The 16275-nt window shown below is 37.8% G+C and overlaps 1 protein-coding gene across 6 annotated transcripts in view; it reads left to right on the forward strand.

Annotated features, from left to right (window-relative positions):
• LOC130921864 (plasma membrane calcium-transporting ATPase 1-like) overlaps nucleotides 1-16275 on the forward strand; it is a 178157-nt gene that overhangs the window by 125295 nt on the left and 36587 nt on the right. For all 6 annotated transcript variants that reach the window (XM_057846205.1, XM_057846200.1, XM_057846203.1 and 3 more), the window contains 7 exons: nucleotides 4423-4637; nucleotides 4952-5194; nucleotides 6706-6947; nucleotides 8691-8928; nucleotides 11711-11978; nucleotides 12045-12151; nucleotides 16012-16203. In XM_057846205.1, coding sequence (XP_057702188.1) covers nucleotides 4423-4637; nucleotides 4952-5194; nucleotides 6706-6947; nucleotides 8691-8928; nucleotides 11711-11978; nucleotides 12045-12151; nucleotides 16012-16203 — 1505 coding nt within the window. The remainder of the gene's footprint in view (nucleotides 1-4422; nucleotides 4638-4951; nucleotides 5195-6705; nucleotides 6948-8690; nucleotides 8929-11710; nucleotides 11979-12044; nucleotides 12152-16011; nucleotides 16204-16275) is intronic.

A 16275-nucleotide genomic window follows, 5' to 3' on the forward strand; every position in this document is an offset into this window, starting at 1 on the left:
TTTATTATTTCAGTTACAAAATTTTAGAAGAATATAACAAGCTGAAAACAATTTTATCTGATTAGATTAAAAACAATTATGAAGAATATTTTTAAAATCAGCATGGATGATAATTTAATCATTCAAAAAGCGATTAGAGAAATATTAAGTGGTTATTATTTGTATTTTGTTTTACAATGATAAATTCATTAACTTAAAAAAAAAACAGTGTAAAAAAATGAATTAAAAAAATTATGCATTTTCATATGGAAATTTACTATGTTTTTAAATACATTATTTATTCACAATTTTTTAAAATCGTTTCAAAACATTTTTTTTTCAACATCAATAGTAAATGAACAATATTATTTTTTTAAATGAGCAGGAATTTTTTTTTTTTTTTTTTTTGTAAAATTAAACCATTTAACTTTTTTACAATGATAAATTCATTAATTAACTTTAAAAAAACAACAAAAAAGAAATACTATGAAAAATATACTTTTTAAAATGAGAAGCAATTATTATCATAAAAGAAACATTTTATAAAACGCAAACCATTTAAGTGGTTAACGTTTTTATTTTTTTTTAATGATAAATTAATTAACTTTAAATAAAAGAATAAAAAGTAGTATATTTTTGAGGCATCAATAAGAAATGCTATGAACAATATTATAATTTTAAATGAGTATGAATTCTAATTTTAAAACCAAGTTAAAAAATATATTTTATTATTATGTTTGAATCATAAATGACCTTGTATTATTACCATAATATTTTAGTGCTGCGACGATTAATCGATTAACTCGAGTAATTCGATTAGAAAAAAAGATTCAAATTAAATTTAGCTGCTTCAAGTATTCGTTTAGTTGAAGTGGCATTGTAATGGTTTGTTTTTAAAGTGTTTGCATAGTTAGTTTTATTAATTTGGGTAGATACATGGCCCTCTTGTGGCAACAGTGAATATGTTTTACTCATTTCACATGGCTGAATCCAGCTGCTCCTTGTTGAGACCAACATAAGTCAAGTTTTTGTTTGGGCTAATGGTTTTTTAATGCGTTCGTAATTTAGGTATATTTAGCCGTTGTTTGTGGGAATATGTTTTTGAACCATTTGTTAAGAGCATTGCAAAAAAATAAAAATAAAAGTTAGCATTTATAGCATTTAAGCTAGGACTTTTGCTATGTAAGCCAATTGTTCTCGTGTTGTAAAAAGATTTTTTTTTTACCGTTTGAGGCTCAGCTCGTTTATGTTCCTTATCCGATTACTCAATTATTCGAATTAACGAGTTAGTCGATTAATCAACTACTAAAGTAATCGATAGCTGCAGCCTTCATATAAATATAAATAATATTAGTAAGACAATTAAAAATCATACATTTTTCTCGAGTGGGATATCACATCTTTTGCTTTTATAAATATGCCAGAAAAAATCTCATAAAAAAGACAGTTACCACAATATTAAGAACTAAAATTGACTACCTTTTTAATTTTATTATAAAAAATAATATACAATGATATATCAATCATTGCTAGAAGAATTTATTGATTTTTTTAACGTCTTTTAAAAATCACTACGAGCTTTTATTTTATAGTTATTATTATTAAGAAAAAAAAAACCTTTTGTTACAACCTTTTAATAGAAACCATTCCCAAGAATATAACACGTATTCAGACCCCCACCCGTTCCTTAATTTTTTTTTCATGCGAGTGCCAGTAAATGAGTGACACATGTGTGTGCGTGTCAGCAGATGCTAGGTCAGCATGCACTCACTTTTATTGGATCTGCCATTTTTTTTTTTTTTTTTTTTTTCATTGACGCGCTTTCGCAATCAACCTTAATGAATTCACGCTGATGTCATTGTACAATCATTAATTGAAAGAATAATTCCAAAAAAAGCTATTACTTCATTGGCTCTGAATGACGACGTTTGTCGTCCAATCCGTTTGAATTGAATGAAGTGAATTCATCTTTTATTTGTAAAAATGTTAGTCTTTTTTATTTATAGTAATGTCTTTTTTAAATGAGTTCATCACGAGTAGACGTACAAGTCAATAGAAAAGGAAAAGTCACTTCCTGTTGATTTTGAGTTGCTTCCTGTTCATTCAGTTTTTATTTTTTAATTATATTTTTTTAACTTATTTTGATATTATATTATAAATATAGATAATAATGTAAATAATAATGAATTTTTTAAATATTTAATGAATAGAATTAATTTTTCAGAACTTTGTTTTCAGTGTTTTTTTTTTGTGTTTTTTTTTTTTTTTTTTTTTTTAAATTTGTTTGTTTGCAATTAAAATTAAAATCCCATGGATTGATCGTCTATCACTGTCAGGCGTCAGCCCAAAGCTTTTTTTGTTTTTGTTTTTTTTGTTTTAAGTAATTAATAATAAATCAAATAAATTAAAATCGATTGGAATAAAAATATATAATAGAATTATCCGATAATGACTTTTTAACTGATATCCTGATGCTGTCAAACGAAAAAATCCAATACCGATATATGCGATCGTGAACGTAACATAATATTGCTAATTGTACTGTGATGCTCCACTGGATGCTTTAGGAATGATAAATGTAACAACTTCATGGTTTTCCAAATCAAATAAATATTCTGTGAAAAATAAGAAAACAACCTAACCTAAAGTTCTAGAAAAAGTGCAAAAATAATGTCCAGTATAGATAAAATTAGGGCTGTCAAAATTATCACGTTAACGGGCGGTAATTGATTTTTAATCACGTTAAAATATTTGACGCAATTAACTCACATTACACACAGATTAAAATGACAGAACAGTGTAATGCCCGCTTGTTACTTGTTTTTTGATGTTTGGCGCCCTCTGCTGGCGCTTGGGTCCAGCGGATTTTATGGTGTAATTATTGACATCAACAATGGCGAGCTACTAGTTTATTTTTTGATTGAAAATTTTACAAATATTATTAAAACGAAAACATTAAGAGGGGTTTTAATATAAAATTTCTATAACTTGTACATTTATCTTTTAAGAACTGCAAGTCTTTCTATCCATGGATCACTTTAAGAGAATGTTGAAATGAGGCAGACCAGAGTGTAAGTGTGTCCACCCTAATTAATAAAACGAAATGCAAACTTTCAAAATAAACCATTACAATGCCACTTCAATTAAACGAATACTCGAAGCAACAAAATTTAATTTGAATATTTTTTTCTAATCGAATACTTGAGTTAATCGATTCATCGTTGCAGCACTAGTCAAAATTATCGCGTTAACGGGCGGTAATTAAATTTTTAAATTAATCACGTTAAAATATTTGACGCAATTAACGCACATGACCCGCTCAAGCAGATGAAAATGACAGCACAGTGCAATGCCAACTTGTTTTGTCGCCCTCTGCTGGCGCTTGCGTGCGACTGATTTTATGGGCTTAAGCACCCATAAGCATTGTGTAATTATTGACATCAACAATGGCGGGCTACTAGTTTATTTTTTGATTGAAAATTTAACAAATTTTATTGAAACGAAAACATTAAGATGGGTTTTAAAATATTTTTTTTTATAACTTGTACTAACATTTATCTTTTAAGAACTATAAGTCTTTCTATCCGTGGATCGCTTTAACAGAATGTTAATAATGTTAATGCCATCTTGTTGATTTATTGTTATAATAAACAAATCCAGTACTTATGTACCGTATGTTGAATGTATAAATTCGTCTTGTGTCTTCTTATCTTTCCATTCCAACAATAATTTACAGAAAAATATAGCATATTTTATAGATGGTTTGAATTACGATTAATTAATTTTTAAGCTGTAATTAACTCGATTAAAATTTTTAATCGTTTGACAGCCTGAGATAAAATAAATCGAAATTAGCCAAAAAGTAATGATGGACATTAAATCACATTAGTACTTACCCTAAAGAGCCACTAGGGGCAAACCAAATTATTACAAATACAGACGGGCAATAATAGGACATGCCAATGCAATGACAATTGCCAAAATGCATTTTCCTGGGCTTTTGCACACTTTTGCGTTTTATTACTTTTCTTAGTGACTATTTCTTTTTGGGGACGCAGTAGTTATATGTTATGACTTGAAAATTCATTATTTTTTCATTTATTGGTCATTTTATTTGCACACCAGGAGTGATTAGGCTCTTTCCGTCAGTCCCAAGCATCTTCGTTTGGAGACCTCTAGAGGTCACACTAAGCACTTGCACTCTTACCAGCCCGTGCACTGACTGAAGCCTTCTACATTCTTTTACAACCAACCATACATACTGGCCCGATACCGATATTTTCCGATATAATTTTAAATGCTTTCATCAATAAATAAAATCAAATACATTAAAATAAATGCAATTATTCATTCAATAATTTTAGCCGCTTATCTGGAAAAACAATATTAATCAACAATTTTTTTTTACTATTTTTGACAAATGCGCCACTTGTTTGCACACAGGCCTGATCATGTCGGCGGTGACGGTGATCATCCTCATCTTGTACTTCGTGATCGACACGTTCGGCATCCAGGGCCGCACGTGGACCTCCGAGTGCACGCCCATCTACATCCAGTACTTTGTCAAGTTCTTCATCATCGGCGTCACCGTCCTGGTGGTGGCCGTCCCCGAGGGGCTGCCGCTCGCCGTCACCATCTCGCTGGCCTACTCCGTCAAGGTAAAATTCTGAATTACAAACTTGGCTGACGCAAACCGCTATTATGACCATCGCCGATTATTTTTGTTGTGTTGTAGTACTCTAGGCTCGACATTAAAGCTGTAAGTGTGGATCAGAATAGAAAATTGTGTGCTTAGAAAAGTTATGATTAAATCAACTCAAATGATCAGCTCATTAGCAAACTCTGCAGGAACCTGGAAAACAAGCTGGATAGGGGCTCTCAGGGACCCGACTTGGGCACCCCTGCTCGAAACGATTTGAATATGAAAACAGTTGACTTACGTATCTAATTGGAACTCCATCAATCCTTGTAGAAAATGATGAAGGACAACAACCTGGTGCGCCACCTGGACGCCTGCGAGACCATGGGCAATGCCACGGCCATTTGCTCGGACAAGACGGGCACCCTCACTATGAACCGCATGACGGTGGTCCAGGCCTACGTGGGCGACACGCATTACAAGACCGTACCCGAACCCAGCGCCATCAAACCTGACACGCTGGAGGTCCTGGTGAACAGCATCTCCATCAACTCGGCCTACACCACCAAGATCCTGGTGAGTTACGCCCCCGCCGCCCTGAAAGGTAGAAGGGGCCCTCACTTGGGGTGTCTCGTGGGTCACACGCTTTTCTGTATGGCGGGGCTCCCAGGGCCTCTTCTTTGTCTAGGCTGTCAGGTGTCGTACCGCCCGTCAGCGGCCTGTTGGCGTTCTCCCGCTTCCGCTTTCCTCTGTTTTCTACCCGGGCATCCTCCTGAGGGTGCAGTTCGTGTTCATTTCCTGCCCTGGGCCTAGTGGGCGTGGGGGTTCCACGGCGTCAGTTGGGGGGTTGTGGCAGTGGCTGGAGATCTGGGGGGGGGGCAGTGGCGCATCCCCTCGTCCTTCCCCTCAGGAAGGAATGGTCCAGAGGACCGCCCTGGGTCCGGGGGGATGACTGGGTATCACCCCCTGCAGGTGGGCATCTTTTTTCTGCCAAGGGCCTAGTGGGTCGTGGGGGTCCCGCGATGTGACGCATCGGTTGGAGGGTTGCGGTAATGGCTGACGTCCGAGTGGGTGGGCCGTGTTGGGGGCGGGGGTGCATCTGCTCGTCCTTAACCTGAGGGCTGGTTAATGAGGGCACGAATAGTCCAGAGAACCAACCTGGGTCCCGGGGGATGATAGGTTGTTACCCCCTCCAGGTAGGGATGCTTAATCTTCCACGAGCATAGTGGGCCGTGGGGGTACCGCGGTGTGCCGCATCGGTTGGAGGGTTGCAGCAATGGCTGGGTCCGAGTGGCTGGGTGGTGGGGGTGTTTTCCCTCATCCTCTCCCTGAGGGCTCGTTAATGGGGGCACAAATTGGACGAGGAACCGCCATGGGTCCCAGGGGATGACAGGGTGTCACCCCCTCCAGGTGGGGATACTTTCCTGCTACGGGCCTAGTATGCCGTTGGGGTCCTGTGGTGTGCTGCATCAGTTGGGGGGTTAAGGTCCGATTGGATGGTTGGTGGTGGGGTTTATCCCCTCGTCCTTTTCTTAAGAGCTAGTTAATGGGGGCACAAATGGTCCAGGGGACCGCCCTGGATCCCGAGAGATGACCGGGATTCTTTACTGCCAATGGCCGAGTGGGCCCCGCAGTGTACCTCGTCGGTTGGGGTTGCGGCGATGGGTGGGGGTTTAAGTGGGTGGGCGGTGGTAGGGGCGGGGGTGCATCCCCTCGTCCTTTTCCTGAGAGCTGGTTAATGGGGCACGAATGGTCCAGGGGACCGCCCTGGATCCCGAGGGATGACCGGGTGGGGATCCTTTTCTGCCATGGGCCGTAGGGGTCCCGTGGTGTACCGCATTGGTTTGGGGGTTGCGGTGATGGCTGGGGCCGAGTGGGTGGGCGGTGATGGGGGTGCATCCCTCATCCCTTGAGGGCCAGTTAATGGGAGCACGGATTGTTACCGGGTTACCGCCCTGGGCCCCTTTGCTGGAGCTTCAAGGAGAGGACTGTGCCACGCTCTGTGTCTAAACAGCTGAACAGGATGGAGAAAAAAAAGTGGCTTCTCCTCTCCTGGATTTTAACTGTCTCTCTCTCTCTCCTATTAGCCTCCGGAGAAGGAGGGCGGCCTCCCGCGCCATGTGGGCAACAAAACCGAGTGCGCCCTTCTGGGTTTGGTTCTGGACCTCAAGCGGGACTACCAGCCCATCCGGGAGGAAGTCCCCGAGGAGAGGATGTACAAAGTCTACACCTTCAACTCCTCCCGCAAATCCATGAGCACCGTCCTCAAAATGGCCGAGGGCGGATTCCGCATGTACAGCAAGGGGGCGTCGGAGATCATTCTCAGAAAGTGAGTGTGCATCGTCGGTGCTGGGGGATGAGTTCACTTTGGGTCACTTACCTCCAAGCAAGGTTAATTAGTAATGAAAAATCAATTTGAATCAGATGTCGGTCTGTATTGAATAAAAATACAAGTTCATCAGTCTGTGAAGACATGAATAAGCTTGTGTTCAATGAGAAACAAAAGCAGTCATTAAATGAAATGCCATTCAAACTCATGGTTTTAAAGTAGGGCTGTTCCGATCATATTTTTCTGCTCCCGACCCGATCCCGATCGTTTTAGTTTGAGTATCTGCCGATATTTCCCAATCCAATTGCTTTTTTTTTTCTTCCCGATTCAATTCTAATCATTCCTGATAAGTTTTCCCGATCATATACATTTTGGCAATGCATTAAGACAAAAATGAATAAAACTCGGACGAATATATACATTCAACATACAGTACATAAGTACTGTATTTGTTTATTATGACAATAAATCCTCAAGATGGCATTTACATTATTAACATTCTTTTTGTGAGAGGGATCCACGGATAGAAAGACTAGTAATTCTTAAAGGATAAATGTGACTTTGTATATTGTGACTAAATATTGCCATCTAGTGTATTTGTTGAGCTTTCAGTAAATTATACTGTAGTCATTTAACTGTTCTGCCCAAATGCATGATGGGAAGTGCAGCCATGACTGTGCGTAGTGGCAGCAATTGATATATCTTCTCTGCGTTGGTAACATAGGGTGTTAAGGAAAAGATCAACCACTATTGTTCTTCCCCACATTGCTTCCCATGATATTTCTAATTGTTGAGAGAGGGATTTTAAGGCTTTAGCCAGTAAAAAAGAAGCTCCAAAGACTGCCAAAATTCGCTCTACTCATTTTACGCTGCCTCTTAGCTCTATTTATAGGTAAAACGGCGCCATGATAGAATGAACGCGACATTGAGTGAGTGGGTCGTGCAGCGCATGCGTTAAATGCATTAAATATTTTAACGTGATTAATTTTTTAAAAATTAATTACCGCCGTTTACACAATAAATTTGATAGCCCTACTTTAAGCCAAAACTAAAGACTCTGGATGAATGTAAGACATTTTGTCTGTAACGTTAAATACAATCAGCAAATGATTTAATTAAAAAATATGTATATATTTAAAAAAAAGGCATGTCCGATATTTATTTGCCGATTCCGATACTTTGAAAATGACGTGATCGGACCAGATCGAACGGCACATCTTTATTTTAAAGTGAAACTAAAACGATCATATAACAACTAAAAAGCACAACTAGCAAGTCATGAAAAAACTTGAACAGTAACTGAAGAAATAATTAGCACACACCATGAACTTTGAACGCTAATTACATTTGTAGTGCCGCATTGCATGCTGGGAGGCACAAAGCTACAATACATTACAATATGTATATTCTTGGTTTGGAAATCATTTAGAGTTTCTTAAGTAGCATGGAAAGCTAGAGAAAAGTAGTGATAGCCATATATAGGTTCTTGACGCAATGAAGCTTTGTAGCCTATTGATTTGCACTTAGCTCAAAGCTGCATGGTGGTTCATTGACTATATGGCGCCCTCATGTGGTCTAGAATCCATAGAGGTCAACAGTGACAGAGAATTCTACGGCAATTTAAGAAAATGAAATGAACGTTCTTGCGTTACGATAGGAACAAAATGAAACATTTTTATTTAGAAATGAAAGCGGTTAGCATAGCAAAGCATATCATGCCTTTCCCTCTGGCGCCGCCTTCAGGTGCTCACGTATCCTGGACGCCGACGGTCTGCTGCGAGTCTTCAAACCCAAAGATCGCGACGAGATGGTGCGCAAGGTGATCGAACCCATGGCCTGCGACGGCCTTCGTACCATCTGCTTGGCCTTCCGCGACTTTCCCGCCGACGTCGGCGAACCCAACTGGGACGTCGAGAACGAGATCGTCAACGACCTCACCTGCATCGCCGTGGTTGGAATTGAAGACCCTGTCCGGCCCGAGGTACGCATGTGATAATACGCATATCCGTATGGTTACATATTGCCATATTTTCCAGTAATCCGGAAATCGTTTTAAAGGGAACCACAGATAGAAATTAAAGCCGATCGATCGGGTTCGATCACGTCATTTTCAAAATATGGGACTCAGCAAAAAAATAAATCATTTTCTAATTGTATTTAACGTTACAGACAAAATGTCTCACATTCATCCAGAGTCTTTAGTTTTGGCTTAAAGTAGGGCTATCAAATTTATCGCGTTAACGGCGGTAATTAATTTTTTAAAATTAACCACGTTAAAATATTTAATGCAATTAACGCATGCGCTGCACGACCCACTCACGCATTGTCGCGTTCCATCTATAATGGCGCCGTTTTACCTATATATAGAGCTAACAGGCAGCGTAAAATGAGTAGAGAGAATTTTGACAGTCTTTGGAGCCTCTTTTTAATTGGCTAAAGCCTTAAAATCCCCCTCTCAACAATTAGAGATATCGTGAGAAGCAATGTGGGGAAGAACGGTAGTGGTTGATCTTTTCCTTAACACCCTATGTTACTTCTGAAGGAGAAAAGATATTGTCATCGCACACACCATATAATTGTTTGCATTAGTCTAACACATATACTGTATAGTCTAACACATACATATGGTACAGGTTTTCGTAGGCACCGTCTAACTGTTTGCATTAGTCTAACACACGTAATATAATTAATCAGGGAATAGTATCATTTTCATATTTACGGTAGGACTACACTACTAATATAAAATAAATAGCACACCATAGTTTAATGAGAAGAAATAGAAGAGATACACAATGCCGTCTTATCACAAGATTGACGCACCAACTCTGGCAATCAGCTCTCCCAGCAAACTCCTAAAACAAGTACAACCAGCCCGGACAGCAAAGTTGATAGCGGGCGTACCAATCCGCGCACGAACCTAAGCCGCCCAAAACCGGCCACAGAGGGGATGGCCCAAAAGCAACGCCCAGAAACGCCTTCGACAAGGCCCGCCTCCGCAAAGACTTTAAAAAGACTGGACACTGAGATAAAACTGATTTCTTTCTGCTCGGAAACATATAGCCTTGTTTTGGATCCAGAATTGTCCCTCCGTCGTCTGTTTTTGCCTTGTTTTTACCATTGTCGACGAATAAATTGTCAACCTGTTTTCGGTGAGTGTTCTTCAAGCTTTTGAAACATGGAGTCAGTACAAAGGGTTCAAATAAGAGGACGCGCGAGATTCGGCCTTCCCGGCGGGCGCACGCGGGGCAGCGTGAGCCGAGCGGCACTTGTTTTGGTTGGTGCTGTCTGCGGGTGCGTCTGGGCCGGGGGGGGCGAATTTCAACACTTCCCAACGCAGAGAAGATATATCAATTGGTGCCACTAGCACAGTAATGGTTGCACTTCCCATCATGAATTTGGGCAGAACAGTTAAATGGCTCCAGTATCATTTACTGAAAGCTCAACAAATACTCTAGATGGCAATATTTAGTCACAATATACAAAGTCACATTTATCCTTTAAGAATTACAAGTCTTTCTATCCGTGGATCCCTCTCACAAAAAGAATGTAAATGCCATCTTGAGGATTTAATGTCACAATAAACAAATACAGTACTTATGAACTGCATGTTGAATGTATATATTCGTCCGAGTTTTATTCATTTTTTTCTTAATGTATTGCCAAAATGTATATGATCGGGAAAAATTATCGGGAATCATTGGAATTGAATCGGGAGCAAAAAAAGCAATTGGATCGGGAAATATCGGGATCGGCAGATAATCAAACTAAAACGATTGGGATCGGATCGGGAGGGAAAAAACCTGATCGGAACAACCCTAGTTTGGGTGGTTTTAGTTAAAGCAGACAGTTTTTTCATCTGTGTGATTTTGACAAAGCTCAGCTCACATTTGATGGTGATTTTAAGTAGAAATGTGAGAAATTCCAAAAGTTTCAGATACTTTTTCATACCACTGTATAAAACGCATAGCTTACTCACTTCCTAGTCCGTCCAATGGTCGCTCGATTGTCATACTTGTTTTCCCTATTCTCCGCAGTGAACAGGATCTTTTTGAAACCCAAAAAGGCTCACACTACTCTCCCTGGTGTAGCAACAAAAGCCTGCAGCACATTGGGCTGGTGTGATGCAAAAAATACACAAATTCATCCGCAAGCCAGATGAATCTGCAGTTCTTGTCATATAACAGTATGGCTGTATAGTGAAGATGATGTCACTCATGCCTGTCACATCCGCCTTCTTACTCAAGACTGTGGTCTTAAGTTTCTCATTTTCATAGCGCGGGATTTAAAAAATTGAATAAATATACCTATCGCTTCTGCACACATCCAAGTGGTCCATTTCATTTAGGAGCATAAAATACTGCGTGTAATATAGAATAAACATGTTTTCTTGTGTCACAGGCACTTTAAATTGTCTTTTTGTAATGGCCCTTATCACACTATGCTAGCACAGGGAATGCTATCGCTAACGGTGAAATTAACAATGCGCTCCAGAAACTTTTGGTTGTATAATGAAACACTAGAGCTAGAAGGTACAAACTAAAAACACACTATTGCTAACTAATTAGCCAATTTGTTATTAAGTCATTGACTGCTGTTGATGGCGCTTCATTTCCAATCCACTTTCGTTCATTCACTGCCAAACCTCCCAGTTCAAATGGATTGGATGTCTATTAGCGATAAACTCAGAGTTTAAAATCCGTAAATTTCAAGATTATTGCTCCGAAAATACACCATTGTAAAAGTGAAGGTATTTTCTTCGTCAGGTACCTGAAGCCATCGCCAAGTGCCAGCGCGCGGGAATCACCGTTCGCATGGTGACGGGGGACAACATCAACACGGCGCGCGCTATCGCTACCAAATGCGGAATTCTGCTGCCCAATGAGGACTTCCTGGCTCTGGAAGGTAAAGAGTTCAACCAGCAGATCCGTAACGACAAGGGCGAGGTAGAACAAGAGCGTCTGGACAAAGTTTGGCCCAAACTGCGAGTTTTGGCTCGTTCGTCGCCGACGGATAAACACACGCTTGTCAAAGGTACGTTAGCATGCTAATAATGCTAACGAGCATGCTAATGAGTGTGCTGTCGTCGTTGTTTTTCAGGCATCATTGACAGCACGGTGGGCGAGACCCGGCAGGTGGTGGCGGTGACGGGAGACGGAACCAATGATGGGCCCGCGCTTAAGAAAGCAGATGTCGGATTCGCTATGGTAGCCATTCAATCCACCGTTTTTTGGGGGGAGGCATGGGGTTTCGGGCTAACTTTTTTGGACGCCTAATCCTTCCCACATTCAATTTTCCAACTTCAACATGTTCCCAAAAATTAGGTATCATTTTTTTCATTGATACTTTTATGTAGATTTGCCACAATTCCACATTTTCTACCAAAAACTTCCATTAATTCCCTTTGACAAATTCAACATTCATGCACACATACATTCATATATTCGTATTCATGTTACATTGAATTCACACAATCATATCTGTACGTATTCACAAGACATTTCACATATTAACATTTTAGGCCAAGAATTTTTTTGACAAAAATTTTACTATATTATTGACAAAGACCTTTCCATTAAATTCCATTGACAAATTCAACATCACACACTCATATGTTTCTGTTCATGTTACATTCACTTCACACATAAACAATTATACATATTCCCAAAAGACATTTGGGGTACATTCACATTTTTGACCAAAACTTCATTTCACTTCACAATCATATTGACACATTCAACATCACATGTTCAATTATTCAATTATTGACCAAAAACTCATTAAATCCCATTGACAAATCCGAGGTCATACGTTCATATATTCCCATTCAATTCCCACATTCATATTTGAACATGTTCACAAAACATTTAACATATTTCAATTTTTGACCAAAAATGTTCCATTTTTGACCAAAACCTTCCCTTTAGATCCAATTGACACATTCAACATCACAGATTCATATTCTTCTTGTTACATTCTATTCACACACACAAATTTGAACATATTCACAAGACATATCACATATTTTCAAATTTTTGACCAAAAGATTGACCAGTTTGGACCAAAACCTCCCTTTTTAAATCACGTTGACACATTCAACTTCAATCCACACATAAAAATTTGAACATATTCACAAGAGATTTCACATATTAATAATATAATAGAAAAGTTTTACATTTTTTTGACCATAAAAAGGATTATTGACCAAAAACCCATTAAATCCCATTGACAAATTCAAGATCATACGTTCATATATTCCTATTCATGTTACATTCAATTCCCACGTTCATATATGAAAATATTCACAAAACATTTGACATATTTCCATTTCTGACCAAAGACTTTGCATTTTTTTATCAAAAATGTACCAGTTTTGACCAAAAACCTCCCTTTAAATCCCATTGACACGTTCAACATCACACATTCATATATTCCTATTCATGTTACGTTCATTTCACACATTCATATTTGAACATATTCACAAGACATATCACATATTTTTACATTTTTGACCAAAAGTTTTACCAGTTTTGACCCAAAAACGTCCCTTTTTAAATCACATTGACACATTCAACTCCAATCCACACATAAAAACTTGAACATATTCACAAGAGATTTCACATATTAATAATAAAAAAGATTTAAATATTTGACCACGAAAAGCTGCAATTATTGACCAAAAACCTGCCATTAAATCCCATTGACAAATTCAAGATAATATGTTTATATATTCCTATTCATGTTACATTCAATTCACACATTCATATTTGAACATATTCACAAAACATTTCACATATTTTCATTTTTTGATGAAAAGATTTTCAATTTTTGACCAAAAATGTACCATTTTGACCAAAACCTTCCCTTTAAATCCCATTGACACATTCAACATCACACATTCATGTATTCCTATCCATGATACATTCACTTTACACATACAAATTTGAACATATTTACAAGAGATTTCACATATTTCCATATTTTTGACCAAAGAATTTACCATTTTTGACCAAAAACATCTCTTGAAATCCCATTGACACATTCAAAATCACACATTCATGTATTCCTATTCATGTTACATTCACTTTATACATACAAACGTGAACATATTTACCAGAGATTACACGTATTTTCACATTTTTGACCAAAAGATTTACCATTTTTGACGAAAAACGTCCCTTTAAATACCATTGACGCATTCAAAATCACACATTCATGTATTCCTATTCATGTTACATTCACTTCACACATACAAATTTGAACATATTCACGAGAAATTCACATGTTGTCACATTTTTGACCAAAAGATTTACCATTTTTGACCAAAAACATCCTTTTAAATTCCATTGACACAATCAAAATCACACATTCATGTATTCCTATTCATGTTACATTCACTTCACACATACAAATGTGAACATATTCACAAGAGATTACATATTTTCACATTTTTGACGAAAAACGTCCCTTTAAATACCATTGACGCATTCAAAATCACACATTCATGTATTCCTATTCATGTTACATTCACTTCACACATACAAATTTGAACATATTCACGAGAAATTCACATGTTGTCACATTTTTGACCAAAAGATTTACCATTTTTGACCAAAAACATCCTTTTAAATTCCATTGACACAATCAAAATCATACATTCATGTATTCCTATTCATGTTACATTCACTTCACACATACAAATGTGAACATATTCACAAGAGATTACATATTTTCACATTTTTGACCAAAAGATTTACCATTTTTGACGAAAAACGTCCCTTTAAATACCATTGACGCATTCAAAATCACACATTCATGTATTCCTATTCATGTTACATTCACTTCACACATACAAATTTGAACATGTTCACGAGAAATTCACATGTTGTCACATTTTTGACCAAAAGATTTACCATTTTTTGACCAAAAACATTCTTTTAAATTCCATTGACATAATCAAAATCACACATTCATGTATTCCTATTCATGTTACATTCACTTCACACATACAAATGTGAACATATTCACAAGAGATTACATATTTTCACATTTTTGACCAAAAGATTTACCATTTTTGACGAAAAACGTCCCTTTAAATACCATTGACGCATTCAAAATCACACATTCATGTATTCCTATTCATGTTACATTCACTTCACACATACAAATTTGAACATATTCACGAGAAATTCACATGTTGTCACATTTTTGACTAAAAATGTCCCTTTAAATCATATTGACACGTTCAACATCACATGTTCATATATTCCTATTCATGCTACATTCAATTCACACATTCACATTTGAACATATTCACAAGACATTTCACATATTTTCACATTTTTGACCAAAAGATTGACCAGTTTTGACCAAAAACCTCTTTAAATCCCGTTGAGACATTCAAAATCACACATTCATTATATTACTATTCATGTTACTGTACATTCAATTCACACATAGAAAATTGAACATATTCACAAGAGATTTCACATAATGTCACATTTTCTACCAAAAATATACAATTATTGACCAAAAACTTCACTTTAAATCACATTGACACATTCAACATCACGCATTCACATATTCATGTTACATTCAATTTCCACATTCACATTTGAAAATATTCACAAAACATTTCACATATTTTGCATTTTTGATCGATAAAACCCTTTGAATCACATTGACACGTTCAACATCACACATTGATCTACTCCTATTCATGTTGGAATATATTCACGTATCCAATTTCTCCAAAAATCAACCATCTCCAACCCAAAAACTCACATTACATCCCATTAATGCGTTCCTATTACCCTTTGTAAACGTTTCATTTGAACATGTTCGCTAAATATTTCACATATAATCACTTTTCTCCCTCAAAATTTAGTATTTTTGACCAACAACCTCCCATTGACACATTCAGATACAACGTTGACATCATTGCCTATTCACATGATTCCTATTTTCTACATATGACATCAACAATTGTCGCTGACCAAAAAGTTGACATCAGCACGAGTCTCTCTTTGCGTCGCGGGAATTCAACCAAATGTACGTTTGCCTCCAGGGCATCGCCGGTACGGACGTGGCAAAGGAAGCGTCGGACATCATCTTGACGGACGACAACTTCACCAGTATCGTGAAAGCCGTCATGTGGGGAAGGAACGTCTACGACAGCATCTCCAAGTTTTTGCAATTCCAGCTCACCGTCAACGTGGTGGCCGTCATCGTGGCCTTCACCGGCGCCTGCATCACGCAGGTTAGACGCGTCCTTAGAACCTTAACCTAAATAGTCCTTAGAAGATAGACTAGAAATGTACACGTTAACCAT

Source organism: Corythoichthys intestinalis, chromosome 9 (genome assembly GCF_030265065.1).
Source record: "Corythoichthys intestinalis isolate RoL2023-P3 chromosome 9, ASM3026506v1, whole genome shotgun sequence".
NCBI lineage: Eukaryota > Metazoa > Chordata > Actinopteri > Syngnathiformes > Syngnathidae > Corythoichthys > Corythoichthys intestinalis.